The sequence below is a fragment of the Ovis aries genome, chromosome 5, assembly GCF_016772045.2.
Source record: "Ovis aries strain OAR_USU_Benz2616 breed Rambouillet chromosome 5, ARS-UI_Ramb_v3.0, whole genome shotgun sequence".
NCBI classification, from domain to species: domain Eukaryota; kingdom Metazoa; phylum Chordata; class Mammalia; order Artiodactyla; family Bovidae; genus Ovis; species Ovis aries.
Genome location: NC_056058.1, coordinates 22,165,159 through 22,193,133, shown reverse-complemented (window position 1 = coordinate 22,193,133; position 27,975 = coordinate 22,165,159). Strand labels below are relative to the sequence as shown.

The window sequence follows — 27,975 nt, the reverse complement described above, 5'->3', positions numbered from 1 at the left end:
CAAGAGACTTCTTTAATAAACAGACATTGTACATTAAATATGTTCTCTGAAATAACTTACAAATAAACTATATTTATCTGAGATATAGGTACATTACATTATCTCATTATAGGAGATACATTAAAAGGCTGTCTTACTAGAAAAACACAAGATTTTCAAATATTTGCACAATTTTAGATATGATGTTATCTGCCAAGATGGACTTCTTAGGTGGCTCAGTGGTAAGGAATCCGCCTGCCAATGCAGGAGATGTGAGTTTGATCCCTGAGTTGGGGAGATTGCCTGGAGAAGGCAATGGCAATCCACTCTGATATTCTTGCTGGGAAATCCCATGGACAGAGAAGTCTGGAGTGCTACAGTCCAAGGGTCCCAAAAGAGTCAGACACAGTGACTAAACAACAACAATCTTCTAAGACATAGCAATGATTTCATTAACACATCAGATTGATACACCATTTGGTTTTATTTGTTTGTTTGTTTGTTTGTTTGTTTTTGACAAGGCTTGCAAGATCTTAGTTCCCTGACCAGGGATTGAACCTGGGTCCCAATAGTCAAAGCATGGAGTCCTAACCACTGGACCACCAGGGAATTCTGCCATGTTGATGTTATTAATAAACATTTTAAGGCCAGAGTGGATGAGTACATTGAAAAATTATAATGAGGATCCAGCTCTCAGTTCAGTTCAGTTCAGTTGCTCAGTCGTGTCCGACTCTTTGCAACCCCATGGACTGCAGCACACCAGGACTCCCTGTCCATCACCAGCTCCCACGGGTGGTGTATAGTCTACACAGCTCCATAGTTGGGCATATCCAACTGTCAAGCATCAGTGACTAAATTAAAGAACAGCAAGTCATTTGTTGCAAACTAGATATTAAAACTTTAAAAACTGTCGGTCCAAGTGTGTTACTGGTATCGCCCACTATCTTTCCCAAGTCATACTCTCAAACTTTTTTTTCATTTTTATGTTACTGAAGTTTAGTTGATTTATACTATTATATTAGTTTCTGCTGTACAGTAAAGTGATTCCATTATACATATGGGTGCATTCCTTTCCATATTCTTTTCCATTATGATTTATCACAGGATACTGGATCTAGTTCCCCATGCTCTACAGTTTGACCGTGTTATTTATTCATTCTACATATAATAGTTTGCATAACTTCATCTTCTCTTTAATTGCCTGTGTCCTTCATCACTCAAAGCTCTGCCTTAGGTCAGCTAGGTGTTCTAAACTGCATTGTGTCCAATTTATGAGCAGCGGTGTTTCTGACCCTTGTTTTACATCAACCCTGGATGTTGTGGCTCATGTCAGTTTTAACAAATATAAGGAAAACGTGACTCACAGCCCAGAAAAAGGAAACAGCAAAAAGAACAGCTGACAAAACCTTGTATCTCTCCTAGTGCTCAATTACCTGTGGCAAAGGAATGCAGTCGCGTGTTATTCAGTGCATGCATAAGATCACAGGAAGACATGGAAATGAATGTTTTTCTTCAGAAAAACCTGCAGCGTACAGACCATGCCACCTGCAGCCTTGCAATGAGAAGATTAATGTAAATACTATAACATCACCCAGGCTGGGTAAGCAGATCAAAAAAAGGGAGTGATTTTCACAGACATAGAAATGAGCATGGCTTCTTCTGTTTTATGTATCACTTTAAAGCTTAGTTATCAATCTGTACTAATTAGTTTGCTTCTGACTAAATTGGATCTATTCAACTAGATAGTCCAAATGATCATGTAGTCTAAATGAAAACTATTTTCATTCCTGAGCTGTCCCTTCAGAGTCAGGCTGTGGAAATGCAAATGCCGTATCACTCAAGATCAGCCTAAAAAGGGTTGGAGGATGTAACCATATTTTTTATTCTGACCAGTCCCATGGCAGAACCCTCAGTTGAGGTAATGTCGGTGGAAAGGTGAAGCTGTAGTGTATATCTTGGATCTCTTCATTGTGATCCTGGGTACAAATTATCCTTTGGAGAGATAAAGAGTAAAAAACTCACTTTCAAGGAGAGCAGGTACATGGATCTACACCGCTAAACAAAAGGTACTGATTTTTTTCACATTTAAGGACATAATATTAAATACAAATAAATAGTAGTAGCATTTATTTGTCGGTGGAAAGGTGAAGCTGTAGTGTATATCTTGGATCTCTTCATTGTGATCCTGGGTACAAATTATCCTTTGGAGAGATAAAGAGTAAAAAACTTACTTTCAAGGAGAGCAGGTACATGGATCTACGCTGCTAAACAAAAGGTACTGATTTTTTCACATTTAAGGACATAATATTAAATATAAATAAATAGTAGTAGCATTGATTTACATAGTTTTCTGTTATAAAAGGCTTTCACATATATTCTCAGTTACTGTCAGTCTAATACAACATCAAGAAGTAGAATATGTATTTTAAGTAATATATCCTATATTTGCATAAAAGTATTCATGAATGCATTAGCCTTTATTTTTGTGGCAGTCAGCAGTTTTTAATAGCACTGCTGCCTGGATGTCACTGGGTTCATTTGTTTAACATTATGTGTTGTTTTTTTAAATGAATTTTTATAGTAGTATAGTTGATTTCCAATGTTACGTTAGTTTCTGTAGTACAGCAGAGTGAATCAGTTATACATATACATATATCCAGTCTTTTATATTCTTTTTCCATATGGGCCATTACAGAGTATTCACTAGAGCTCCCTATGCTCTACAGTGGGCCCTTATTATCTATTTTATATATTGTAATCTCCCGATGTATCCTACCCCCTCCCCTTTCCCCCTTGGCATACTGAGTGAAATAAGTCAGACAAAGAAAAACAAATATCATATAATATCACTTACATGTGGAATCTCAAAAACTGATGCAAATTAACTTATTTACAAACATAAATAGAGTTACAGCTGTACAAAACAAGCGTATGGTTACCAGGAGGGAACACCTTCAGTTTTAATTTGTATGTATAATCTCCAGAGAATCAGTTTAATCATACAGAATAATACTGCCAAAATTCAAAGAGCTAAATTGTCAAAGATACTTCTCCAAGCATAAGTTTCAATCAAATGGAAAAGTTTGGTTCTTCATGGAAATATAAAAATTCTCTTTTTTAAGCCAAATAATTAGCATTTCTAAGAAATAATCAGTTCAAGTAGAATTAAAACTAGTTAAGACAAGAAGTTAAGCAACCCTAGAGCAGATGTGATAAATCCTTGTATTTAAAAGCAACATAATCCCTTTCTCCAACAATTATTTGGAGTCCTTCTTGACATAAAATGTGGCATAAAATAATGAATTAAAAGAAGAATTAAATTAAAACTCCATTTTCTCTGTTTATTTTTTCTTGAAGGACATCCCCAAACATAGAAGCACAGTGGTTGGAAAATCTAAGGTTTTTAAAATGTAAAATAATGAATCATATTAGAATAGTGGCTAAAGATACAGTCGCAGCAGACTGTCTTTTATTACACATGCCAGAACACGCTATTTCTTCGGAAAAACTGGGGCCGAATTTACCTCACTGAATTTTTTATACCAAGAACTCATTTCAAACACTTCATTACTGTAAATTTTAGTCACTTTTGTTAATCAGCTTTGATTTTAGGGATGCGTGAAATTGTGACTCTTAGATATCACAGCTAGACATGTCTGCTGTCTAGGAAACCAGGAATGTGAAGTAAGCGTAAGCAGATTTTTGTTTTGCTGTTTCTTTGCAAGTTCATCCATAATAGCACTTATTAATTTGTATTCTCATAATGGTGAACATATTGAACACATTCATTTTTCTTTTTAATCTTCTCAACTAAAAATCCAAAAGAAGATTAAATAGAAGTCATGAAATGGAAACTTAAAAGCCATTTGCAGTACACTCATCGGCTTTGGGAAATCTATCTTTAATAAGTCTATAAAAGCTCATGAGTAAGGCCACTATACTTCTTTATTATAGAGTGTGTGTGTGCGTGTTTGTTTATCTCTGTCTTTTATGTTCTGGAAGGTCATGTATATGAGTCAACATGAGTGTACAAAATCCCCCCACTTAAATGATTGCTGTTTGTTTCTACTCAAGACACCTAGTTTCTCTGCATGTATTAAGTTCCCTGTGTTTCGTTTCACAGCTGCTCTGACTTTCAAGTGCCTGGGAGATCAGTGGCCTGTGTACTGCCGGGTGATACGTGAGAAGAACCTCTGTCAGGACATGCGGTGGTATCAGCGCTGCTGTGAGACGTGCAGGGACTTCTATGCCCAAAAGCTGCAGCAGAAGAGTTGACCTCTAGCAGGCTGGCTGGCTAACAGCTCTTTGCAATTACGTTATTTATAAACACACACACTAGCATGTTTTTCAGACCAAATATTATCAGATTACATATAATTTAATCAAATTAATTAATTTATTTTTTTTTTGCCTGCCAAACATCCAATATGGTGTTTGCTTTGGTTCTACAAACATTTTGATTTATGCTATATGGCTTCATAAATAATTTTATATAAATAAGTTGGATCCAGTTTCCAGAATAAAAGTAAAAAGGGAAAAACAAAAACCAATCAAGATCTTTAGACTTTAAAAAAATTTTTTAACAATTTTTTTTTAAGTTAGGGCTGTCTCTAAGGTGCTACTCTCTCCCTGACAATACCATTGAGTTATCCAGAATGTATACTAATTTAGCCTAATAGTTTAGTTATATATGGAGAGATATCATTTTTTTTTTCCTTTGGTATCCTGATGCAGAATTTGCCCATTTTCTGTAATCTGCGGGAGATGTGTAAGCATAACAAACCTCATAGTGTTGAACAGGTTTTTAGAGAATGTATTATGCATTGGGTTCAGATTTAGAGATATCCATAGGAAAAATTCTACTGTAATTATAACCTTATTTTAATAATGGAAAAGAAAAGTCTGAATAGAGACTTTGATCATGTTCATGAACATGTACTTGAACACAAGTATTGTAACAATGAAACACTGTAATGATTTACACTGAATCACCATTGCACTGTTGATATAGTGTAGAGAAACCGTTATAGAAATGGTAACATCCTACAAAAATGTGTATTATTTTAACATGTTGTCATTATATTTTAGCTTTTTAAAATATTTTGAACAAAGAAAGTGTTGATCCACCCATTTCCTTGTATCTTTTTAGCAGATTTATTAGAGTATAGTACTTAGCCTCACAAATCATAATGAGAAGATTTACTTTTTCAGCCTTTTCCCTAGGAACAAGGAAAAACAAAAAACTTATAATACTGAGGTAGTTTCATTGTGTCTTTCTTTTTAAAAATTAAAAAGTTTTACAATTCTGTGAAACGTTTAAAAACCAGTTTAAGGTTTTCTTGTGAGAAAATATTGTACATGATTCACATGATTTCTTAGATTTTTCAATAAAATATGTGAAACTTCCTGTTGGGAGGCAGTTCTTCATGAGTCTCTCACATTTCCACATGTCTTGGCACTGTCTGCTTTTGTTCTGGACTATCTTCTAAAGGATGTTTGTGTAATGAACAGCCTTGGAAGGTAAAGATAGTGTCTTTTTTGGAGCAAAGGGCAAACATGCTTATTTCTCATTATGAAAGTTTCAAGTTCCCTAAAACTGGGATCTCTCTCCTGTAACACAGTTCACTGAATGTGCAGGTACTGCCTGGCTCTCTTCATGCCATCCTGTGGGAAGTGGGGTTCAGGGAACTGGTGCAAGAAATGCTGATTCTCAGGCTACTGCTGTTGCTGTAAGTAATAACATTCTTTGTCTCTATCCCAGGAGTTTTATGTCTTCTGCAATGGCGCCCCACTCCAGTCCTCTTGCCTGGAAAATCCTATGGATGGAGGAGCCTGGTGGGCTGCAGTCCATGGGGTCGCTAGGAGTCGGACATGACTGAGTGACTTCCCTTTCACTTTTCACTTTCATGCATTGGAGAAGGCAATGACAACCCACTCCAGTGTTCTTGCCTGGAGAATCCCAGGGATGGGGGAGCCTGGTGGGCTGCCATCTATGGGGTCGCACAGAGTCAGACACGACTGAAGCGACTTTAGCAGCAGCAGCAACCCTGAAAGTGTGGCAGACTAACTTGATAGATTGCAAGCAGAATAAAACCTCAAAATCCTCATAGTTCTGAAGACTTCCCTTATTAATATTTTCACCTTCATTTTCATATAAGGTACAGTTTGTTTCTAGATTGTCCCTTACTATGGGTATCCTTTAGTTTAGTTGCTGAGATATAAAACCAGTCAATTTCAACACATCTTATGGAAGATAGTAGGGGAATGCGAGAGGGAAAACTTACATAGTAAGAGAAAACATTCTTAACCCATCCCTTGATTCCCGAATCCATGAATTGGTGCACAAATGTCACCATTTACTGATCGATGAATTAGACCCTGCACAACATCTTAGAGAACCTCCAAAATGTCTTCACCCAGCTGATGCCAGAATTGAATACTTGGGGAAGAAAAGGCATTGTTGCATCATTCTGTCAGGCCATTTGTTCAGGATGATGGGGGACATGGTAATTAATACTGGAGATTTCGGAAAACGTCAGTCCGCTGCCACACTGTTTACTGTAATATGAATTCACTGAAAAGAAACAATATCTCATATGGAACACCCTGATAGTGAATGAGGCTTTTGGCTTTGCAGGCTGGCAATACACATCCATATTCAGGGTAAGTGGCTATTTCTGTGAAAATAGTCCACTGCCTGTTCGGTGATTAAAGTGATCTAATGCCATCTTATTGCAATCCAGATGTTTTGCAGGACTGACAAGGACTTGGAAGGAGCATGGTTTGAAAATTGGTGATGAAGAAATTTTGAAGAAAAGGTATGTGAATAACTTACATTCCATTTGACTGCTCACCAAAGAGCACTATAAGGAGGGGGGGCTTAATCACCAGTTGGACAAGTTGACAAGTTCTGTGTATACTGGCCAGTCTCTTTCACTAGCCACCTTTGTCCTTGCCCATGAGCCGAGGAACAGAGACGGTAGTGGCAGGACTAGAGATTATGCATGGGTTCAGTAACATGACCTTCCCCTCACCAAGACCCCTCTCCAGCTACAGCCATCACAAGGGCTCAGCCTAACAATAGCAGAGAAAATATTATTCCCCAACATGGCACCATTCTATGGCAGGACTAGCCCACTGCCTTGATTGTAGTAAGATTACATTAGTTCACTTTAATCACCAAACAAGCAGTGATTTGTTCTCACAGAAATAGCCACTTACCCTCAGTATGAATTTGCCTCCCCAGCCTGCAAAGTTTCTGCCAAAACACCATCCATGAACTTATCAAATGCCTTGCTCATGGTTAGAGTATTCCATGCGGTGTGGTTTCTGTTCAGAGCATTCATATTACAGTAGACACTGTGGCCGTGGATTCATGCCCATGTAACTCTGGTACTGCCATGCTCAGCATCACCTTGAAGCAGATGGCCTGACAGAATGATGCAATGGCCTTCTTTTTTTTTAATATTTTGTTCTGGCACCAGCTGAGTGGAAAACATTTTCAGGGGCCTCTGAGATGTATATGGTGTGATTCCTCCGAGTTTTTATATATGGTCTGATTCATCAACCTATACATGGTGATATTTCTATCTAGATTTATGAATTCAAGAATCAAGGGGTGGAATTGAGAGTGTCTGCTCTTCCTGTGTAATTTTTCCCTCGCCCATCTGTTTAAATTTGTGATAATCCAGTGTAATTCTCCAAAATCCATTGATCTTCTGTAAGGACAATAGGCAGAAAGAGTGAAAGAATGAATTAATGAATTTATCACGCCTGCATCCTTCGATCCTCTTTGGTAGAAGTAACTCTCATCGCTTCATGAACACCGTATTGATTTTCTTTTTAACTTTGGTATGTAAGGGCCAGTTCTAGGACTGACAGTGCCATTACTACCATAAAAGCCCTCATTCTACAGATCATGGAGTTAACCAGTGAAGCAGGAATTCTGCCAGTTTCTGAGTATTTCTCCTCCAAATGTTCCTTTCAGAATTAGGGAAATAACTGTCAGATATGTTTAGGGACTCTGATTCAGTATGAGACAGATTTAAGCCAAAGCTTAGTTAAAATGTTGGGCTTCCATAGACTCTTGCTCTGACTGTGGGACTTCAGTGGCAGTTCAGGTCACCAGCAATTAGTATCGATTCCGAGTCGGTAATCTACAAGGCATCCAAAAGTCTGATTACTTCCCTCTTCCCAGTACACTCATCCCATCAGGGAAGACTAGAAGTTAGATTTACAGTATGCATTTTGGAGAATTTGCAGCAGAATCCTTCCTGTAAAAGATATAGCCTCCCCTTTTTTCAGAAAGTTCTGGGTCTGTGAACCTGCTGTCACATGGAATGGATCAAAGAAAAGGAATTCCCTGGTGTGGTGATTCAGGTCATAGTTATCTTCATCAAGTCTAGAGATTAAATGCCTGGACAAACCAAGTAGGACTTTAGTAGCGTGCTCATCTCTTTCAGTACTCTGGCCTCCGTAATCAATTAACCAATGCCAAAAATCTTTGTAGGTCAAACCTTTACCTTTACCCTTTTGACCCTGCCTGCCCCTTAAACCATACCTATCTGGTCCCTGGAATTTAAATGCCCTTGTAGAATTCCATCACCCTCATTAAATTCAAGAAGCTCTGTTCTGTGGCAGCATTTCCCAATGTCCTTTCTGGCTTACAGAGAACAGCTACTATGAAGTTCTTTAAGGATCCAGTACTACCTTCACGAGTGTATTTTTCAAGTCCTGGTGAAGGAAATACCCTTTGGACCCTCTTAGGGGACAGATTTAACACAGAGATGAGCACATCTATGTGTGTGTGTGTGTGTTTTTTAATCTCTCTTCAGTTCAGTTCAGTCGCTCAGTCGAGTCCGACTCTTTGCGACCCCATGAATTGCAGCACACCAGGCCTCCCTGTCCATCACCATCTCCTGGAGTTCACTCAGACTCAGGTCCATCGAGTCAGTGATGCCATCCAGCCATCTCATCCTGGGTCGTCCCCTTCTCCTCCTGCCCCCAATCTCTCTCAGCATCAGAGTCCTTTTTCTCATGAGGTGGCCAAAGTACTAGAGCTTCAGCTTCAGCATCATTCCTTCCAAAGAAATCCCAGGGCTGATCTCCTTCAGAATGGACTGGTTGGATCTCCTTGCAGTCCAAGGGACCCTCAAGAGTCTTCTCCAACACCACAGTTCAAACGCATCAATTCTTCGGTGCTCAGCCTTCTTCACAGTCCAACTCTCACATCCATACATGACCAAAGGAAAAACCATAGCCTTGATTAAATGGACCTTAGTCAGCAAAGTAATGTCTCTGCTTTTGAATATGCTATCTAGGTTGGTCATAACTTTTCTTCCAAGAAGTAAGAGTCTTTTAATTTCGTGGCTGAAGTCACCATCTGCAGTGACTTTGGAGCCCCCAAAAATAAAGTCTGACACTGTTTCCACTGTTTCCCCATCTCTTTCCCATGAAGTGATGGGACCAGATGCCATGATCTTCGTTTTCTGAATGTTGAGCCTTAAGCCAACTTTTTCGCTCTCCTCTTTCACTTTCATCAAGAGGCTTTTTAGCTCCTCTTCACTTTCTGCCATAAGGGTGGTGTCATCTGCATATCTGAGGTTATTGATATTTCTCCCAGCAATCTTGATTTCAGCTTGTGTTTCTTCCAGCCCAGCATTTCTCATGATGTACTCTGCATATAAGTTAAATAAGCAGGGTAACAATATACAGCCTTGACATACTCCTTTTCCTATTTGGAACCAGTCTGTTGTTCCATGTCCAGTTCTAACTGTTGCTTCCTGACCTGCATACAGATTTCTCAAGAGGCAGGTCAGGTGGTCTGTATTCCCATCTCTTTCAGAATTTTCCACAGTTTATTGTGATCCACACAGTCAAAGGCTTTGGCAGAGTCAATAAAGCAGAAATAGATGTTTTTTAAATTCATGTATACTTTCCTCTTTACTACAAGGAAGCTAGAGTATCTCAGTTTCATTCAGTGTACACTACCATTAGGTCCAGTTTTCAGTCTTATTATTAGAGTTACTCCCAGACTTATGAACTAACAATGTGAATCCAGAATCTCAGCTTAGTGAACCCAATTTAAAAGCAACTAATAGCATATTGTATTCCTTTTACCCTAATTCATATCATTAAAAACATTCCTATACATATATCTTGGGTTTCAGTTAATGTGAATTGGTGAAATCCTGCAATTCCTTTGACCTGTATGTTAACACCTTACAGTCATACTTTTCATCTGGTTCTGGATCTTCCAGGACTTGAATCGGAATACAGATTTAGAAGATATCACAGGTGGTAGGACATCAGCAGTATAGTTTAAAAGGTTTTATTTCAAGGCAGTCATAAAACCTTTCTGGTTCCCAACTTGGACCTTGAGCTGTGAATGTAAAACCACAGGCTTATCTCTTTCTCTATGTTCTCCACCTGAGTTAGAAGCAATGAATCCAACCCCAAATTCCTTATTCTATTTGTTTCTATGAAAAATTTTTATTGCAGCAGGTATTTTGTAACCCAGAACCTTGCTTTCTGTAGGTACTTCACTCCAGGTGACTATCAGCGAGAGTTTATATAACCATTCTGCCCTGAATGACCAGGGTCCCACTTACTACTTGTCATTAATGCCTTTAAGTCTAGTCATATCAGAGAACTAACTCCAGGATTCATTTGTAAAATTCTGTTCCTTGGAAGCACTTCTCATACTGGTAGTTGCCAGGGTTCAATCAGCAAACCTGTGTTAGGGGATGACAGATTTGAACTCGTACAGCTGCAAGAAGAGCTGGGGAAGTGAAGGTCCGTAAGAGCAGCTGAAGGATCAGAGCAGTCACCAACCAGTCTGAGCAGCCAGGCACGACTAGGTAAGTGTAGCTATGAAGGAGTGATTTGTAAAGACGTCTATGAGATGCTGTTGCCTCTGTTAGCTTCTTCCTCTGTAGGACCACAGCCAGATACTGGGTAATGGGTCTATTTCCTGATGGTCATCAGGGCCTACAGTTAGAAATAAGAAGTGGATGTGGAACTCAGGAGAGCAAAGGCAATCTAGAACCTGCCTCTGCCTCTGTCACTGTATCTGATTGCAAAAAGAATTTCAGATGAATGGATGCTGCTTCCATTTTGCCTTCCAAATCTCATGCCAGTTTCTCTTTCAGCCACTTCTAACCCTGACTCATAGAAAGAAGGCGATTCTGGAAAATGAAGTTGGCCTTTTGAATGATTTTTAAAAAATATTTTTTATAGTAGATCCTTGTTGGTTATCTATTTTAAATATAGTAGTGTGTACCTGTCTATCCCAATGAAGTTTGCTTTTTAACTATGGACAGTAGAATGTCAGGTCTTCCCAGGTGGAGCTAGCAGTAAAGAACCTACTTGCCAGTGCAAGAGACATAAGAGACACAGGTTTGATCCCTGACTTGGGAAGATCCCCTGGAGGAGGCCATGGGAACTCACTCCGGTACTCTTGCCTGGAAAACCCCACGGACAAAGGAGCCTGGCAGGCTACAGTCCAAAGGGTTGCAAAGAGTCATGCACAATGATTTCAAATTTCTTTTATCTTCCCCCATTTTGCTTTATATCACAGATGACTGAAATGAAAATCCATTTCTTATGCTCTCTTAAAATAGCAGAGAGCCTGTTTTAAGCACTTAATATATGCTAAGGGTTCTCTTAACCACTGTACCTATTAAACCTCACAGCCGCCTTGTGCTGGTGCTGCCGCTAAGTCACTCCAGTCATGTCTGACTCTGTGCAACCCCGTAGACAGCAGCCCACCAGGCTCCCCCCATCCCTGGGATTCTCCAGGCAAGAACACTGGAGTGGGTTGCCATGCACCCTTGTAAGGAACCATTAATACCTTCACATTGTAGCTGAGGAAACTGAGACCCAGAGAGATGCAGAAACTTGCCCAAGAGCACAGGTTAGTTACATGTCATAGAAACACTCTGACATCCGCTTCTGTGTGCTCAGGTAACCTGACTGCCTCCCTTATTCATCAGTTTTGAAAATGTTATGTGGTAGATGCAGAAGGATTTATAATCTAATCACAGGCTTTGTTTCTAATCAAAACTCTCCAACTAATTTTCAAAGTTAGATAATTTTATGAACCCAACTGTTCATCTGAATATTGTCCAGACTTTTCCAGTGGAAACATTTTCGGGTATTTCAGTTGGTTTGGCATAAGAAAGGAAGGGACTGAGGAAGGATGAGGAGAAGAAAAAAAGAATATGCTTAATTAGTATTTAGATAGTTTGGCCTAGTGAACCACATTTAATTCTATTTTTATCATTCTCATGTTTCAAAAGACTTCTAGGCCCAAATACAAGGAGAAATGATGCTTTTATGAACATTTGTTTTAAAGAAAGAGAAATGATTAGGTGCATGGTAAGAGTCGAGAAGGCCCAGATATCCAGATCTCTATCAGATTATTCCTACAGTATAACTACTTATATTTATTTATACTTTGTTCCTTGAGAATGAAGGTGTTAGTGACAGTGAAGAAATAGAACCCCTAAGACAGTATTTATCCAATCATTCTGAGGTCAGTTTTTTGTAGTGTTGAAAGGCGAACAATGAAATGGGTGTTATGTGATCAAATAAATTTGGCAAATGCTAGCATTAATGACGGAGAAGGCAATGGCAGCCCACTCCAGTACTCTTGCCTGGAAAATCCCATGGATAGAGGAGCCTGGTGGGCTGCAGTCCATGGGGTCACTAAGAGTCGGACACGACTGAGTGACTTCACTTTCACTTTTCATTTTCACGCATTGGAGAAGGAAATGGCAACCCACTCCTGTGTTCTTGCCTGGAGAATCCCAGGGACGGGGAGCCTGGTGGGCTGCCATCTATGGGGTCGCACAGAGTCGGACATGACTGAAGTGACTTAGCAAGCAAGCATTAATGAAGCAGAAATTCTCAGTCTTCCGTGCGAGTCTGTGCATTATAAACTACCAGAAGAGAATATGGAGTATGTCATAAATATATCTAGCAGTGGGATCGTTTTTTCACTGGGCGTGATTGATTGAAAAGCAGAGCACTAAGCCATTTTTTAATCAAATTTAATTGCATTATCAATTTCCAGCCCTTTCTAGGGCTCTGAAAGAGGTAACACCCACCATTATTTATTGAGCAAAGGGCTTTGTGAGGTTCTTCAGACATGACTCATGTGAGGATGGAAGCATCCAATAAGGCTTCTCTTTCATGATGTGTCCAGTAAAGTGGCTCATAAACAAAAAGAGAGAAATATAGTATCAAACAAAAGATAATAAGAGGATAAACAGATCACTCTGAAATTTCAAAGGAAGGAAAAATCATTTCTCTTACTAGAGAAAATATGTGAAGTTTCTGTGAAAGGCTGGGTGTCAGCCATGGCCCGTGAAGTATGATTAGGAAGTGGTCAACATCCAGGGTTGGGAAGAAATGATTCTAGGCAGGACTGGCCTCAACAGAGGCACGATTTAGGGGTGGAGTGAGAGTGGGGCTTGACCCGTAGCAGAAGAGGGAGGAGAAAACGTGATTTTCCCATTGTCAGTCATGTAGGTTACCCACAGGGATAGTAGTGAAAAATAAGAACTGATGGTTTAGGAGTGATGGTAGACAAAGGATGGTGGGAGAAGATGGGCAGTCTGAAACTGGAAAGGAAAGAGATCGTGTAAAAGAAAGGAGATAGTGTACGAACTTCTGAGCATCTAGAGCACAGTGGAGGAATCTGAAAGGAAGGGCGCCTAAGGAAAACTGATGGCTCATTTCACCTACCTCATACTTTGGCTACGGAAAGGATCTAATCAAATATATTTGGATCTGGGTTTTGTGTCTCCACTTGCCAATGTAGAGAGCCAAAGAGAAGTAAGGTTCTTCTTGAAGATGTGTGTTATTCCCCGAAGAATCTTTTAGGAAAAGCAAACAGCCTGAGAAATATTTGCTCATTAGATGTGTTCTGGCAGCCGCCAGCAAAGTCCAGAGAGTACCAAGGACATGCACATACACATAACACACTTGGTTCTTCAAACACGGATGATTTACCTCTTATTATCAACTGCCATGTGGAGTCCTTCTTTCTTTCTCTGGTAAGTGTACTGATCTAAAAAAAAAAAAAAGCTCAAATATTTTAAGCATTGTAAGACAGTGATAGAGTTTGGGTCCAAAAATTATTAGGGAAAACACTGGTTGTTTATTCCAGTTTACAGCTATCAGTAGGACACATTATTTTTTTCAATACCCTCATGTTTATTGCCATAAAAAAGGGAAGTACTCTCTAGCGTCTGCTTGATTCAAGAACATCCTGGCTGCTGAGTCTAATAAGCCATAGGGCACTCTTCTGAAATCTGGTGCTGATATATTCCACATGTCACCCCATTAGCTTTGTAAGAAAATCCTTCCTGCTGAATCAGATGGGTTTGCATCTGGGGCACAAAATAACAGGCTGTGTCTTTTACACACTGCTGATGTGTCTACTCTTTGCCTTCTCTTTCTCTAGATGAAAATCCATATTTTCCTGGTGAGAAGTATGGTTTGCCAGAGACAGAGTGGCTTGTAATGAGAGAGCTTATCTACCTTAAAGTCATCATAACTTCCTGGCTTGAGATACTCTCCATAACCTCACTCCCGCCTCGGCTCGTTGAACGGCAGATGGGTTCACTGAGGAACGCACGACATCCAAACCCAGCCGCCATATTCTCCTCCCTTTCCAAGTCCGCTTTGTGAACAGCTAAGAGCAGAGTCAAAGAGACCTCAGAGGGCGAACGGACCAAGGGGCGGTAGTTTGGAGCACTAAATTACTGCAGCAAACGATCAAGCAGATTCTTGCTATATCCCCTTTAAGCTGAGCCTGACAACCTAAACACGGTTAGGTTTCCACATGACCCTGAGACTCTGGGAGTCAAAACATGAGAAGAAACAAGATCCTGCATATCACATGTGAGGCTGCGGAGACAAGGCCAAGCCGGCTGGGTCAGCTCGGCAGTGTTCAAAGAGAAGTATCAACTGATGTCTCTCTACAGGTGACTGTAGCATGTGCTCCAAATTATGGCCTGGGACCCTGAAATTCTGGTAGCCTTGATCCAAAGAGTACTTCCTCTTAAGCTGTTATTTCTGTATGAAGACACATCTTCATTCATCCTTTACAACTGAATAAGTATGGGCACAGCTGTTTCATTCGAGCATCCGAGGGGATAGAGAGAGAGTGAGTGTGTGTGTGTGTGTCTGTGTGTCTGTGTGTGTGTGTCTGTCTGTCTGTCTGTCTGTGTGTCTGTGTGTGTGTGTGTGTGGTGTGAAGGGTAAGTCAGGGTGCTCCACTGTTCCCTGTGTTGCTATGTCATTTCGAGAGTGGTTTCTGGGCACAGCCCACAGCTGTGGTTTCACACGCCAGGCAGACACCCCTCAGGCTCATTAATAATGGACCACTCTGAGAGCAGCAGCCTCGCTCACCTCTGTTTTCCACTGTAGATGCAGGGAGGCATGGATCTCTCTGTTTTGCCAAATAACAACCATCCTGACAAGTTCCTGCAGCTCGATGTGAAGTCTTTAATGAGGAACTCAGCCCTTCTCCAGGCCAGCCTGGTGCGGTTTCCGGGAGGGAATTACCCTGCTGCACAACACTGGCAAAACCTCGTCTACTCACAGGTAAGGTGTGGGAGCACACATATATGCGGATGGGGGCTTGCTGCCTTCTCGGCATCTGCCACTTCCTCATTTGTGCAAAAAAGCTACAGGCAACAGAGTACAGGGTAGCTGCTCATTCTTGCCATAGAAAGGGGCTTTCTCTCTTTGTCAAGGGAAGGAGGCTTGCTCTGACCACTTGATCAACTCCGTGAACTATCCCAACCATTCATTTTCCTTCATGCCTCAGCTTCTCATACCATCTTTTTAGATTTTTGCCTAGCCTTCCCCTTTCAGATGTCTTCAGATCAATTACTACATTTGCAGATAAGGCTCTGGGTGGAACCCCACCTCTGTCTTCTGGTGTAGTCTAGGCATAAAGCATCTGAAGATTACACTGTGGGCTCATACATGGCCTCTAAGACAACTGAATCTTGCTTCCACCTCGTTTAGACTGGCTCCCTTTCATCTCATGGGGAAGAAACTCAAAACAGTGAAACAGTGGAAACCTAATGATGGAAAGAAAGAAAATAGAGGGAACTCTCTACCTGAGAAAGGTGCTGGCTGTTATTGTAGAGGCTCTTTGTTTCGGCGGGTATCCATGTAGACAAGACTTAACAAGCAGTCTTCAAACCCAGACTTCATTTCTTGCTCTCTTCTTCTGCATCTTCCTTCTCTTTTGCTAACCACAAGAGAAGGATACAACTGATGAGTTCCATGTGCTGAAAGAAACATAAAGGCCTTGAGTGTTGCCCAGCTCATGAATTAGGAATAATCTTTGTTTTAAGACATGAGGGCTAACGGGGTTAAGGGTTAGTCAATTTAGAAACAGGAAGAAGCATTTCATTTCAGAACAGATGTGAATGACCTACAAACCCCTGCAAATCATTAAATCCTTTGGAGTGGTTCAAATTCCCTGAACAGAAATTTGTTTTAAGAAACAGTTGCTACTCATGATTCCTGGTATAAAGTGACTCCTTTGTGGTATGTTTGTGGGCTTTTCGGGACCTTTATCATGAGATCATTTAGAATGAAGAACACTTGAATAGTTATGTAAGTGTTTCCTCCACCTATGAGGGTTTTAATTCGTTTCCATTATAAGGCAGGCTGTTATGACAACTGACTTTTTAAAAAATTGTACATCCTTCCCTTTTGTAATTTTCAAAACCTATCCACACACACCTTTTCGATGGCTGCTTTTTGTATGTTTTGCTTAGTTTAAGTTAAATGCGATGAAATTCCTCCTTTGTCTTTCACTGTTTATATCATGAACTAAAATAACTCAAAAGTCAGCTTAGAATACCTTGGCCCTCCTGTGCTATGAAGTTTAGTCTAAGAAAACATATCCAATAAATTCCTTTGAGGTTGGAACACACCGATCTAACATCTTTTGTTTAGTACTGGAGTTGACCTGTTTCCTTCATGTGTAACTTCACAGTTTAAAGCTCCATTGAATATTGTTCCTAAACCTGAGTGAAATGCAAATTTTAAAGGGCATTTTTTTCCCAACAGACCCTGAGGTATAGAAATAGTTTTACAGGGCAAACCAAGGATGTAAAAATCTGTTTCATGTGTCTTTGAATGTGTCATTGGTAATCGTAAACTATACATAAACTTGATTTAGTTATAACTTTACCCTAAAAAGAAATGTCTAATGACTGAATAAAGGCCAATACACTACTAAATAATGCTTGGAGGGAAGAAGTAAATCAATTACAATTTTAGTTAGTTGGGTAAATGTGGCTCAAATGAGTAAAAACAATTATATTTGCTACTTTAGATTGCAATATGTCAATAAATAATGCTTCTCTCCTTGGTTGGATCTTAAAAATCCAAGAGTGGTAATATTCACTGGTTAAAAAAAAAACAAATCTAAAAGAGAAGAATGTGTGGGAGTTGTAAGTCGTTATAGTGATACCTGGAATAAGGGCACTGAATATACCAGGTGGACTAAGGTACTAGGGGTCTGAGAGGTGGCAGGCAGCTGTTAAGTGGTTCTTAATTTAAAACCCTCACCTTGTTGGCTTAATGTCTCACTCTGTGGGGCGACATTAAGCCAATTGAAGAGCATTGAATAAGGAGATTTGAAACTTGGTTCCTTGTTTCAAATCCACAATAAACCAGTTTGAGAAGCATCAATTATGGCCCTTACTCAGTCCATGCAGTATTTCCACTTGCAATTAGTGTATAATTCATTTTACATAGTTCCTTGAAAGTGAGAGCAAATAAGGTAAAAACAACTGACAGAGTTTCCTTTAAGAGAATAAGAAATGGGTATCGTGTGGTCATTTGCTATTAATAGTATCCCCAAATGTGTTAAAATTAGCCTGTCATTAGAATTTGGAATAGCAGATAAGACCACTTGCATTCTTTGATATATGCCGTGGATGGAGGGGTGTGTGTGTGTGTGCATGTTAGAGGGTGTAGTCAGTACTTTTACCAAGCTCTGTGGCCAAATCAAGCAGTTAGATTATATATTTCCATGAAATCCATACAAATTTCAGAGTTGTGTTAGCTTACCTTTTTGGCTCATCGTCCGTCCCCCACCCCAGGTACATAGTATTTAGAATTAAGCCTACGTCAAGAAATGTCAAAGGACTTAACCTACAAACATTGCCGTCAACACTGGTAGTAACCGAACAGTTGAAACGAGAACGTCTAGGGACTTCCCTGGCAGTCCAATGGTTAAGACTTTGCTTCCCCTGCAGGAGCCAGGTTAGGGAACTAAGATCTCACATGCTGCACAGTGCAGCAAGAAGGAAAAAAAAAGTGTGTATTTATATTCATGATTTATGTTTTATGCTCTTTTGAAATTCTCATTCCACCTTCAGAGGCAATTTTCTAAGCCATTTCACATGAGCAGAAGCAATACCAGGCATATAGGAAAGTAAGCAAGGATGTCCCCAGGCATGCCAGCATCTCAGGACACTGTTCATTCCCTTTGTGAACATGCATACACAGGTCACCTGTATCTGCAGGTAAAGAGTACAAGCACGTACTTCTTGATTTAACTAGATTTATACTTTTTCTTTAATTCTTTCACTAGAGAAATAAAGAAGCCTTCTTGATAAAGTTCTTCTCAATGCAATGAACAAACTTTTGCCAAAATCTGGTATTTCTGGTTGTTGAAATAATTGGGGGCATGTATCTGATGAAGGCATTTGGGATTATATTCCAAATATTTCTGCCAATCCCTTTATAGAGGAAGGTAAAAAAAAAATTCCTTTTCTTTTGGTATAAATGATAAAATATATTTTTTCAGATATTGTAGTGGGATATTTCTTCTGATTAGCAGTTAGACTTCGGAATCTTTCCAGACTAATCTATTTGTTGTATCTTTTCCTGAGTTTTATGATGTCTGTTTGAGAACCCAGGGGATTTCTGTACTAACCTATGAACTAGAGCAGAAGATCAAGGGTAAGGAGGTTGCTCTTCCCTTGGTTTCTAGACAAGGTCATTTCCTGAGTGTATTTCCTAATCACCTTTCCTTACTTTTTTTTTTTCCCAGTCTTATAGCTCTCTTTTCCCTTTAAATTCTAACATTTCTTCTTTTTCCCTCAGCTTTGTTTGTTTGTTTTTGTGTATCATAACTATATTTCACAATCTGTCTGTGAACACACATGTCATGCCTTCTCCAGGACTGTCTCTATTTCAAGTATTCCATATCCTATTTCAATAAGAGCAGCCCATATAAGCTTATATTTGGGCAAAATGTTGTTGGACTTTTGAGGTACATAAATTATTGTCTAAGAAGTAGATTAAGGGGCATCATTGACTTGCTCAGGATTTTACTTGCAGTTATCAGGACATGACTTTATCAAGTTATGCTAAATGTATGTAGTTTACAAAATCTCCAGTGGGGACAGAAATTCACCTTTGGATGATAATACTGCCAGAAGCATCACCTGCTTTGTCCCATCACTGCTCCTCGATGAGACCAAATGCCTCTGGCACTGAAACCTTATTAAAGCACAGTGTGTCACAGGAGCACATGTGGGACTTCAGAGCCCTGGTTACTTGGAGGGGAAGGCAGAAGAAGAGGTTCCAAGAGAGGTCTGGGTCAGACTGGGAAGGCTTGATGGGTATTGCATGAGATTTCAAATTTTGTCCTGAAAGTTTGGAGGGGTTGATGAAAAATTTTAAGCAAGAGAATCACATGATCAAATCTGTGTTTCACAAAGGTAACCATTTAGCAATTTGGAAAACAGAGTTATCATGACCAGTGGGGCGCAACTTTCTAGGAAAAGTTGTCTCTGGGCTCACATGTGAAATACAAACAAAATACCCTGTTTAGATTATGATTATGATAGGAATTACATTGTACATATAGACCACACTGGGGAAAATGGAAATCTTTATGATCTTGATTTTCCCAATTTGTGAACATGATATGCTCCAGTCCATGGGGGTCACAAAGAGCCAGACACGACTGAGCGACTAAACTGAACTGAACCTTTTCAAAATGAAATAGCTTTCAATATCACTGATTCATTCCATCGTATATATGGGTTATTTTTCTTCTAATATTTATTGCTCTCTCCTGTCTTTATTATTTCATGGTGACCATATTCTTAGATTTAATCTGACCAACATTCATCCCTCACCAGAGGCAGTCACTACGTTTATCCAGCGCCCCATCCGAACGGTCCTATAATCTTTGCTCACTAGACATGCAATCGCTGCAGTAATTCTTCCTTCCTGAATGGGAAAAGTGAAAGCACGCAGACACTGCTCCAAAGTAATTCTGAGATTCTCCTGGGAATAGTTTGTGTGGCCCTCCTTCCTTGATGGTGGGGAAGATGGATTAGGCCAGGACTCTCCTCTTTAGAAGATCTCCTGGGGCACTGTTCTCTAAAGTTCCTGGTCCAGCGCACTAGGAAGCATTCCCTTGTTCATCAAAGTCTTTTGCCATATCAGAGTGGGCCCCCCTCAAGGCAGTAGAGGCTTCAAAATTCACTCCTATTAATCCATTAATACATCCATGTTTGGAGGCATAGGGTTACTGTTGCTTTGTTGGTTTTGTCTGTAATTTTTAACAATCTTAAAAACTTTTAGGTCTAGGCTTGTGGTTTCTCTGGTGAACCATTTCTTATAAAACTTAGTGTGAGCTATTTATCAATGCAATCATTTCTATTTTTTTGTGGTCACTCCTATATGTCAATAAATACACCTTAAGTTCTTTGAAGGCGTTGCTCTCAAATAGGCTTTAACGGTTTGCTTTTCTGCCTCCATTTCTCCGTCCTTTGACTCAATGACAAATGCCTGGAGACAGTCAGGAGTAATAGTTATGAAACCACATCCTAACGTGACCTTTAATCCTGAGTCACTTCATTCTACCAGGAAATTTAAATGAGTTTTTGTGTGTTTTTTTTTGCCTCAATTAGTGTTTGGCGTCTATAAACAGTCAGATTTTTAATGATAGAAGGTATCAAATTTCCATAGTTTCTCTCCTGTTTTTTTGCAAATGATTCAGTTCTTTCTATCAGTTCATCTCTTTCTTATAATACAGCAATGCTGTGATCCTTGTACATGTATTACTTATCCCTCATAGAGCTACAGGGGATTAGATTCCAAATGACCACAGATAACACACCAAACATTTCTCGCTGTATGCTATGAATAGCCATCCATCCAGCTTCTGATACTCCTCTCATCCCTCTCTTAACTGCTAAGCCAATGCCAACAGTTGTAGAATTTCAAGCTATCACTTTCTGTACTAAGGGAAATGTAGGCTAGGCCACACTATGACGACAAAATATCAATAACTAAAAAGAAGAAAAACATTCTTGTGCATGGAAAGTCTGAGAGAGGACAGATAGGTTGGCAGGGGTGGGGGGTGGGGGAGGGTCAGGGGTTGGGAGCTCTTTTCTAAGCAGTATCCCAGAGCTTGAAGTTCTTTCATCTTACATAGCTCTGCCACTTCAGAATCCTTGCTTACAGTGATACAACAGAAAATGGGAAGTGAGGACAGGTGAGCCAGGAATCTTGTTGGAGAGTTCAGGGGCTCGGCCTGGAAATGATCTCTGTTACTTTTGACCCCACATCAACTACTAGAAAGAGTGGGCCCAGTTTAACGTCAAACAGCCTGAGGAAGGCGGTCATGCCTTGCGCTCAGAAAAGGAAAACAAAATTGGTGAGTATTTAACCAATCCCACCACCAGCTCTTCTTTGTTTATATTTGCCTGCTATATATTTTTACGTACTTTCACTCTCATTTTTTCTGAGTTCTTGTATTTTAAGTATTTTAAAAATCTCATATGATGTCTCTGTTATTTAAATAGAGGGTTTCATCTATTTATTTAACATGATTGTTTCAAATTTTTTTCTGTTTCCTAGGATTTTCTCCTCTGTATTCTTTGTTTCAGGTTTCTTATCTTTTAGATTAACTTTCTGTCATCTTTTTCCTTCTGCTTTACTGATTTAGAATCTACACCTTCTTTCTCTATTTTTAAGTAGTATCTCCATCCTATAAGAGAAATTATTTCTTAAAATTTCATATGTAAGGACTTCTCACGTGGCCCAAGAGTCTACACTTCCACTGCAGGAGCTATGGATTCAACCCCTGGTTAAGGGATGAGGATCCCACGTGCTGTGTGGCCAAAAAGAAGAAAAGAACTTTCCCAATCGAATATATCTGTTAAAGATCTTACTGTTTAGTTTTAGGTTTCTCTTATCTTAAAACTCACAAATTAGTGGTTATTATTTCTATTTTACCATAAAATCAGTGCTTGCTTAGATTTCTGTATATATTCATCAGCTTTTTTTCCTTTTGTTCCTTTTCTTTGCTTTTCCTAGCATTTCTTCTTATACATCTTAACCTTTCATTCTAATATCAGGTTTCTTCTTCCTGAAGTATTTTTTTTAGAAATTCCTTCTTTATTGGCCTATTAATTGTATACTTTCAGTGCTTGTCTGTTGAAATTCTTCCATTTTATTCTTTTTGTTAAATGATCGTTTACTTATACATAAATGGCATAAATATTGATTAAAATGTATAAAGGATATGTGGACAAAGTAATGGTTAATACAGAAAAGCCTAGGTAAGCTTTGAAGCTTATTTCCTTAAACAGTATTTTTTTAAGTTATTTTAGAGCCCATATTGTTAAAATAATGAAATTACTATTGTGCTTCCTTTTGATAAATGTAGTCCGTATAGAAGGTAGAGTGAAAGATTAAAATCAAAGACATGCTTTGGTTTTCTCTCTGAAGAGCTTTTTTTAGTTTATCAAAATATAGAAGAACCTCAGCCACAATTAGTATATTCTGTTTCTTCCATAAAATTCTTGATAAACTATTCTAGTAATTTTCCCTTCACATGTCCTTCAGACATGAAATTGTCATACAGTGCAAAAATGCTGCTGCTGCTGCTAAGTTACTTCAGTCGTGTCCAACTCTGTGCGACCCCATAGACAGCAGCCCATGAGGCTCCCCTGTCCCTGGGATTCTCCAGGCAAGAACACTGGAGTGGGTTACCATTTCCTTCTCCAATGCACGAAAGTGAAAAGTGAGAGTGAAGTCGCTCAGTCGTGTCCGACTCTTAGCCACCCCAAGGAGTGCAGCCTACCAGGCTCCTCCATCCATGGGATTTTCCAGGCAAGAGTACTGGAGTGGGGTGCCATTGCCTTCTCCAACAGTGCAAAACTAAATGGCACTAAATTCTAAACCTCGAACATTCAAGAATACTGTTTAGAATTAAGACCTTGAATGTTCTTTTAAAAATAGCTCTGATTATTTTTTCTATCTTTTGTATATTAGTTTCTCAAGGTTTTTATGCATTGTAATAGAGGGTATTGTGTTTTTCTCTTAACCTCTAAAACTATTTTTCTGATTTATAGAGCTTTCTTATTTAGGAAACTCAAGGAATAGTCAGGCAGGCAAGAAAACAGACAAAGCCAATTTTTCAACGTCAGAAGGATTATTTCTCTTCATAGATGATCTTAGATATCTAGCCTTGAAGCAAAAAACTTGAGTCAGAATTATGCTAAACTGAAACTATCTAAATTTTATATCGAATTGTTTTTTCTCAGTTCCAGAAACATTTTTCATGAGTTCATCCATCTTAAAGATGAATGCTAAATCAAGATGATTTATTATTTCATTGCAAACTTTAGTATTATAGCATATAAATTGATTTTGAACAGACCAGCAATCTAATAAAGCCAGATAAGACCTCCAAGTTGATCTCTACCTATCTAAAAGAAAAATCTGGCTTAAGAAAATTAGGGAAACCTAAGGCCAAAGAGAATATGAATGGCTTTATCTAGATGATTTTGGGGTGGCTACCAGCCATTTCAGAAGGAAGCTACATATATTAGTTTACAACTTTACTTATATAAATACGTATTTAATATGACCTATATACCCCAATAGATGTGAGGGAATCAGTGCACTGATGATTATAAATATAACTCAGAAAAATATTAATTGCTACTTAAACTTCTCTGTTTAGGAAGGCTGAAATATGTGAGACACATTTATTGAAAAATTGCTGTAAGATAATGAAATGTGTCACTAGTTTTTAAGAGTCAAACCTAAGTTTTCTGAAAATTAACTTATGTGGAATTCCTTTCCCTTGATGCCCTGTGATAAATAAGACATTACTCTATATGCTTTCTGTTTCTTTTCCAGTTTATGTGGTCAATGAATACATTTTAATCTGAAATTTTTCTATCTACATAATAGCTTTGCAGTCATAAGGAAAAAAAAGGCAAAGTAAAAATATGAAGGTCATACCAGACACAGAAAAACCACATTGTTTTTGTATAATCCATTTATATAAATGAGTACAGACTGACCTGTGATGGGGATTCTGGAGATACTGATTATCCTTGGGGAGGGGAGCCAAGAGTAATTAGAAGGCAGTGTGGGGTATGCTAGTATGGTTTGTATTTTGGTAGTATCTTGGGTTTATTTGATATGTGAAAATTTATTGAACTCTAAATTTATAACATATGTACTTTTCTACAAGTATATCATGGTTTAATTTTTTTTTAAGTTTTTAAAGATCTGAAAGTCAGAATTAGAGCTATCCAATAGCCCGCTGGTCTATAGCGACATATAAGAGGGCAATGCTAAGTTAGTCTAGTTCTCCAAGCTGTCTAAAATCAGAATCCCAAGGGAGTTCTCATGAAAGCCAAAGCATAGCTATAAAATACCTTTTAATCTTGACTTTGCTGGATTAATACAGTAATGTTAAATATTATTTTGTTCAGTCATAGAATACACAAGTGGAAAGAGGTAACATGTCATTAAATCTCAATGCAAGTGAACTAGGGAAAAGTTACTTTCCTTAGAATTCTACTGTTTGAATTAAGGAATGCTGTTCTTTCTCTGTCATTGTAAAATAGCATTTTAATGAATGATTACTGAATCTGAACACGATCACATGCAAAGAAAGAATTCCGTGATAGCATCCTAAGTCAAACCAGATCCTAGAGTTCTGCGTTCATTCATTGTCCTAAGCTGTTGGGTCCAGGCAGAATCATTAAACTTTCTGGTATAGTTATTTCACATTTTCCTTCCCTATTATCAGTGACCTCTTGGTAAGAGAAACTTTGTTACTGTGTTTCCTGACAGAGAGAAAAGAAGAATATTACTGCTCAACACATGAGGGGATCCAGTATGAAGGGCACCATCACCGTAGAGAGCCCCCTACCATCCTTATCATCAGTTTTGAAGAATAACCCACTATATGGTGATGTAAGTTTTGAGGAAGCTATGGAAGAAAGAAAAAAGAATCCTTCCTGGACCGCTGAGGAATATGACAGGCGTTCCCTGCATACCAACCTCTCTGGGCATCTGAAGGTACTCAGGCAAAGAATCAACTCCTTTAATTGATGAGGGAGATCAGTTACATAATCCTTAAAGAAACGGGTATTAAGGTGAGAGGCCACTCTTCACTGGGCACAAAATCTCCAGATTTGAGGCCATTTTGGCCCCTGGCTTTACCTTCTCTCTCCTAGTCAGTATTTGTGTTTATTTATGTGTTTTGTGTTTTATAATTTCAGCAGTTAACAGCATCACTACAGTGTAGAGAGAAAGAAATGATGTGACAAGAAGAAGGGTTTACCTGGAAGGTATCAGGTTGTGAAAGTCAGTTTGTAAGATTAAGGGTTTTTCTCTAGTTTTGAGATCATTTATGTTTGTGAATAGCTGAGTTCCTTATTCTACACTTTTTCAAATATGTTGATTAATTGCTGTGTCTTAGGCATTGTGCAAGGCAGTTCTCATCAAAGATCATTTTATTTCAAGCCTACGCGGTGATTTAAGATTGCAGATTTACATTTTGGACATTTTCCTGTGTCTCAGTAACAAAACAAAACAAAAGCATTTCAACACAGGAGAAGTATGCAATGAACTCACTCACCCAGCTTAAACCCAACTCAAGTTTTTCCTTCCCTTTCGCCTGGTGTCACCCTTCAAACACAAAGTCTAGGAATCCCTGAAAAGCAGGGAAAGGAACCCTGTTTTCCGAGTGGACTGGATTTCTACCCAACCTTGGCTGGCCTCTGCCTGTCCTAGGGCCAGAAAGACCTGACATATTCCCAGTGTACCAGTGTATGTCTGTCCTAAGCCTCATACCCTAGTCACCTACAGGCTTTTCCTTTGGAAGGAGACAGCATTACATCCCCTTAAAGTCTTATATTTTTAAAAATCTCAAATTTGCACTCCTTTAAATATTGTCCAGAATCTTTGAAGTTTCTTTATCTCCCAGTGGGTTTAGTGTATCTCATCCTTAATGTAGCCTCTTCTCCAGAGATGTTTCCATAACAGATGCTTCCCCCTAGCAACAGTAATCTTGTGTTTTTTAATCAGGAATCCAAAGATCAAGACCTCTAAGAAATAACCTCCTACAACTAGGAAAGATATATTGATGTAGTTCACAAACATTTCCTGACTAGGTGCTAGAGCCTCTGTTCTTCTCTTTGTTGTTTACGTGAATGACAAGGGTACTGTAAAGAAGAATATTCTTGCCCTCCAAAAGTTCATCTGAGTGAAGTATTAACAACAAGCGGTAACTTTAGGATAAGAGAGAGGAAGACAGTGACTATATGATGAGTAGAAAGTACTGTGCAGATTCAAAAGAGGACAAAGTCACATTGAATTATAAGAAGCCTTTGTGGAAAAGTTAATTTAGGCTGGACTTGAAGGATATGTAGAACCCCAGATGACATGAGTCGTTTGCATGAGAGGAGAGGCTCTATTCTATCAGAAGTAACAAGAATAGAGGCACAAATATAAGAGAGTTTGTCAGAGCAATAGGTAGTTCATTTTTGGTAGGGCTACAGCTAAAGTAATAGAAAAATGGGGGAAATAAGGCTAACAAACAGATTCAAAATAAAGTTCAAATATGAGGCTAAAGAAACTGAATGTTATTGGCACTAAGGGGTAATTTTTTGTTGGCAATACCATGACATGTTTAGGAAGACTGAATGTGAACATGATGTATATATTGCTTTACTAAAACCAAGGCTGGCCCTCTTCCCACTTATCTGCTACCTGCCCACTCACCTCAGAGCAAAGGCCCCTCAAGGTTGGAGACCGGTGGGCAGGCCTCATAAAGTCACAACTTTGGTTTGTATTAGTATCTCTTCTTGCTGCTGCTGCTGCTGCTGCTGCTAAGTCGCTTCAGTCGTGTCCGACTCTGGGCGACCCCATAGATGGCAGCCCACCAGGCTCCCCCGTCCCTGGAATTCTCCAGGCAAGAACACTGGAGTGGGTTGCCATTTCCTTCTCCAATGCATGAAAGTGAAAAGTGAAAGTGAAGTCCCTCAGTCGTGTCTGACTCTTTGCAACCTCATGGACTGCAGCCCACCAGGCTCCTCCGTCCATGGGATTTTCCAGGCAAGAGTACTGGAGTGGGGTGCCATTGCCTTCTCCAAGTATCTCCTCTTACACCTCATCAATTCAACTTACTTCATCACCATCCCTACCCCATCTCCTAATTAGCACATGGAATGCCCAACTTAATTTCTGAAACCTTTTCAACTACTTTACAGGCCATGAAAGTTCCATGTGCTTTTGGTCACTCCCATTTTTCTGAATTACTAAGTTTATGAATAAAAAAGGAGAAAAGAATCCCATATTTAGTTACCAATGCAAGCTATAAGCAGAATGTGGGGGTGGATAGTCTCCATTATGGAAGTTCTTACTGAAGAATGAGCCATTAACCTTGCAGGCAAAGTTCAGGCCTCTGATTAGGCCACAGACGAAATGAAAATAAGAGTGAAGTCAAGCAAGGATTTTTAAATCATCTATCCTTCTGCACAGATCATTCAAATTTTATTTAATAGCTTTCCTAAGACTGGACTTTGAAACTAATAGCAATGGAGGAGTTATATTGTCATCACCAGAATCCACCCAGCTAGTTATTACAAGGGTAATAAGCTAATTCATTACCTAGCT

At 39.2% G+C, this 27,975-nt stretch overlaps 2 protein-coding genes and 1 non-coding gene across 14 annotated transcripts in view; 2 read left to right on the top strand and 1 right to left on the bottom strand.

Moving 5' to 3' along the window:
- The window catches only part of ADAMTS19 (ADAM metallopeptidase with thrombospondin type 1 motif 19), a 265,725-nt gene extending 260,338 nt beyond the window's left edge, over nucleotides 1-5,387 (top strand). For 2 of the 3 annotated variants that reach the window (XM_042250270.2, XM_012178168.5), the window contains 2 exons: nucleotides 1,402-1,579; nucleotides 4,103-5,387. In XM_042250270.2, coding sequence (XP_042106204.1) covers nucleotides 1,402-1,579; nucleotides 4,103-4,254 — 330 coding nt within the window. In that variant the 3' untranslated portion in view covers nucleotides 4,255-5,387. The remainder of the gene's footprint in view (nucleotides 1-1,401; nucleotides 1,580-4,102) is intronic. The other variant, XM_042250271.2, reaches the window with a different exon arrangement.
- On the bottom strand, nucleotides 517-588 carry TRNAQ-UUG (transfer RNA glutamine (anticodon UUG)). Its single transcript has one exon. It is a non-coding gene; the product is annotated as a tRNA-Gln (tRNA).
- A 9,546-nt stretch (nucleotides 5,388-14,933) lies between the features above and the next one.
- The window catches only part of MINAR2 (membrane integral NOTCH2 associated receptor 2), a 47,519-nt gene continuing 34,477 nt past the window's right edge, over nucleotides 14,934-27,975 (top strand). For 8 of the 10 annotated variants that reach the window (XM_060415641.1, XM_060415636.1, XM_060415639.1 and 5 more), the window contains exons 1-3: nucleotides 14,934-14,972; nucleotides 15,418-15,594; nucleotides 25,147-25,374. In XM_060415641.1, coding sequence (XP_060271624.1) covers nucleotides 15,418-15,594; nucleotides 25,147-25,374 — 405 coding nt within the window. In that variant the 5' untranslated portion in view covers nucleotides 14,934-14,972. Of the gene's footprint in view, nucleotides 15,155-15,417; nucleotides 15,595-25,146; nucleotides 25,375-27,975 lie in introns of all 10 variants that reach the window. The other 2 variants (XM_060415643.1, XM_060415642.1) reach the window with 2 other exon arrangements.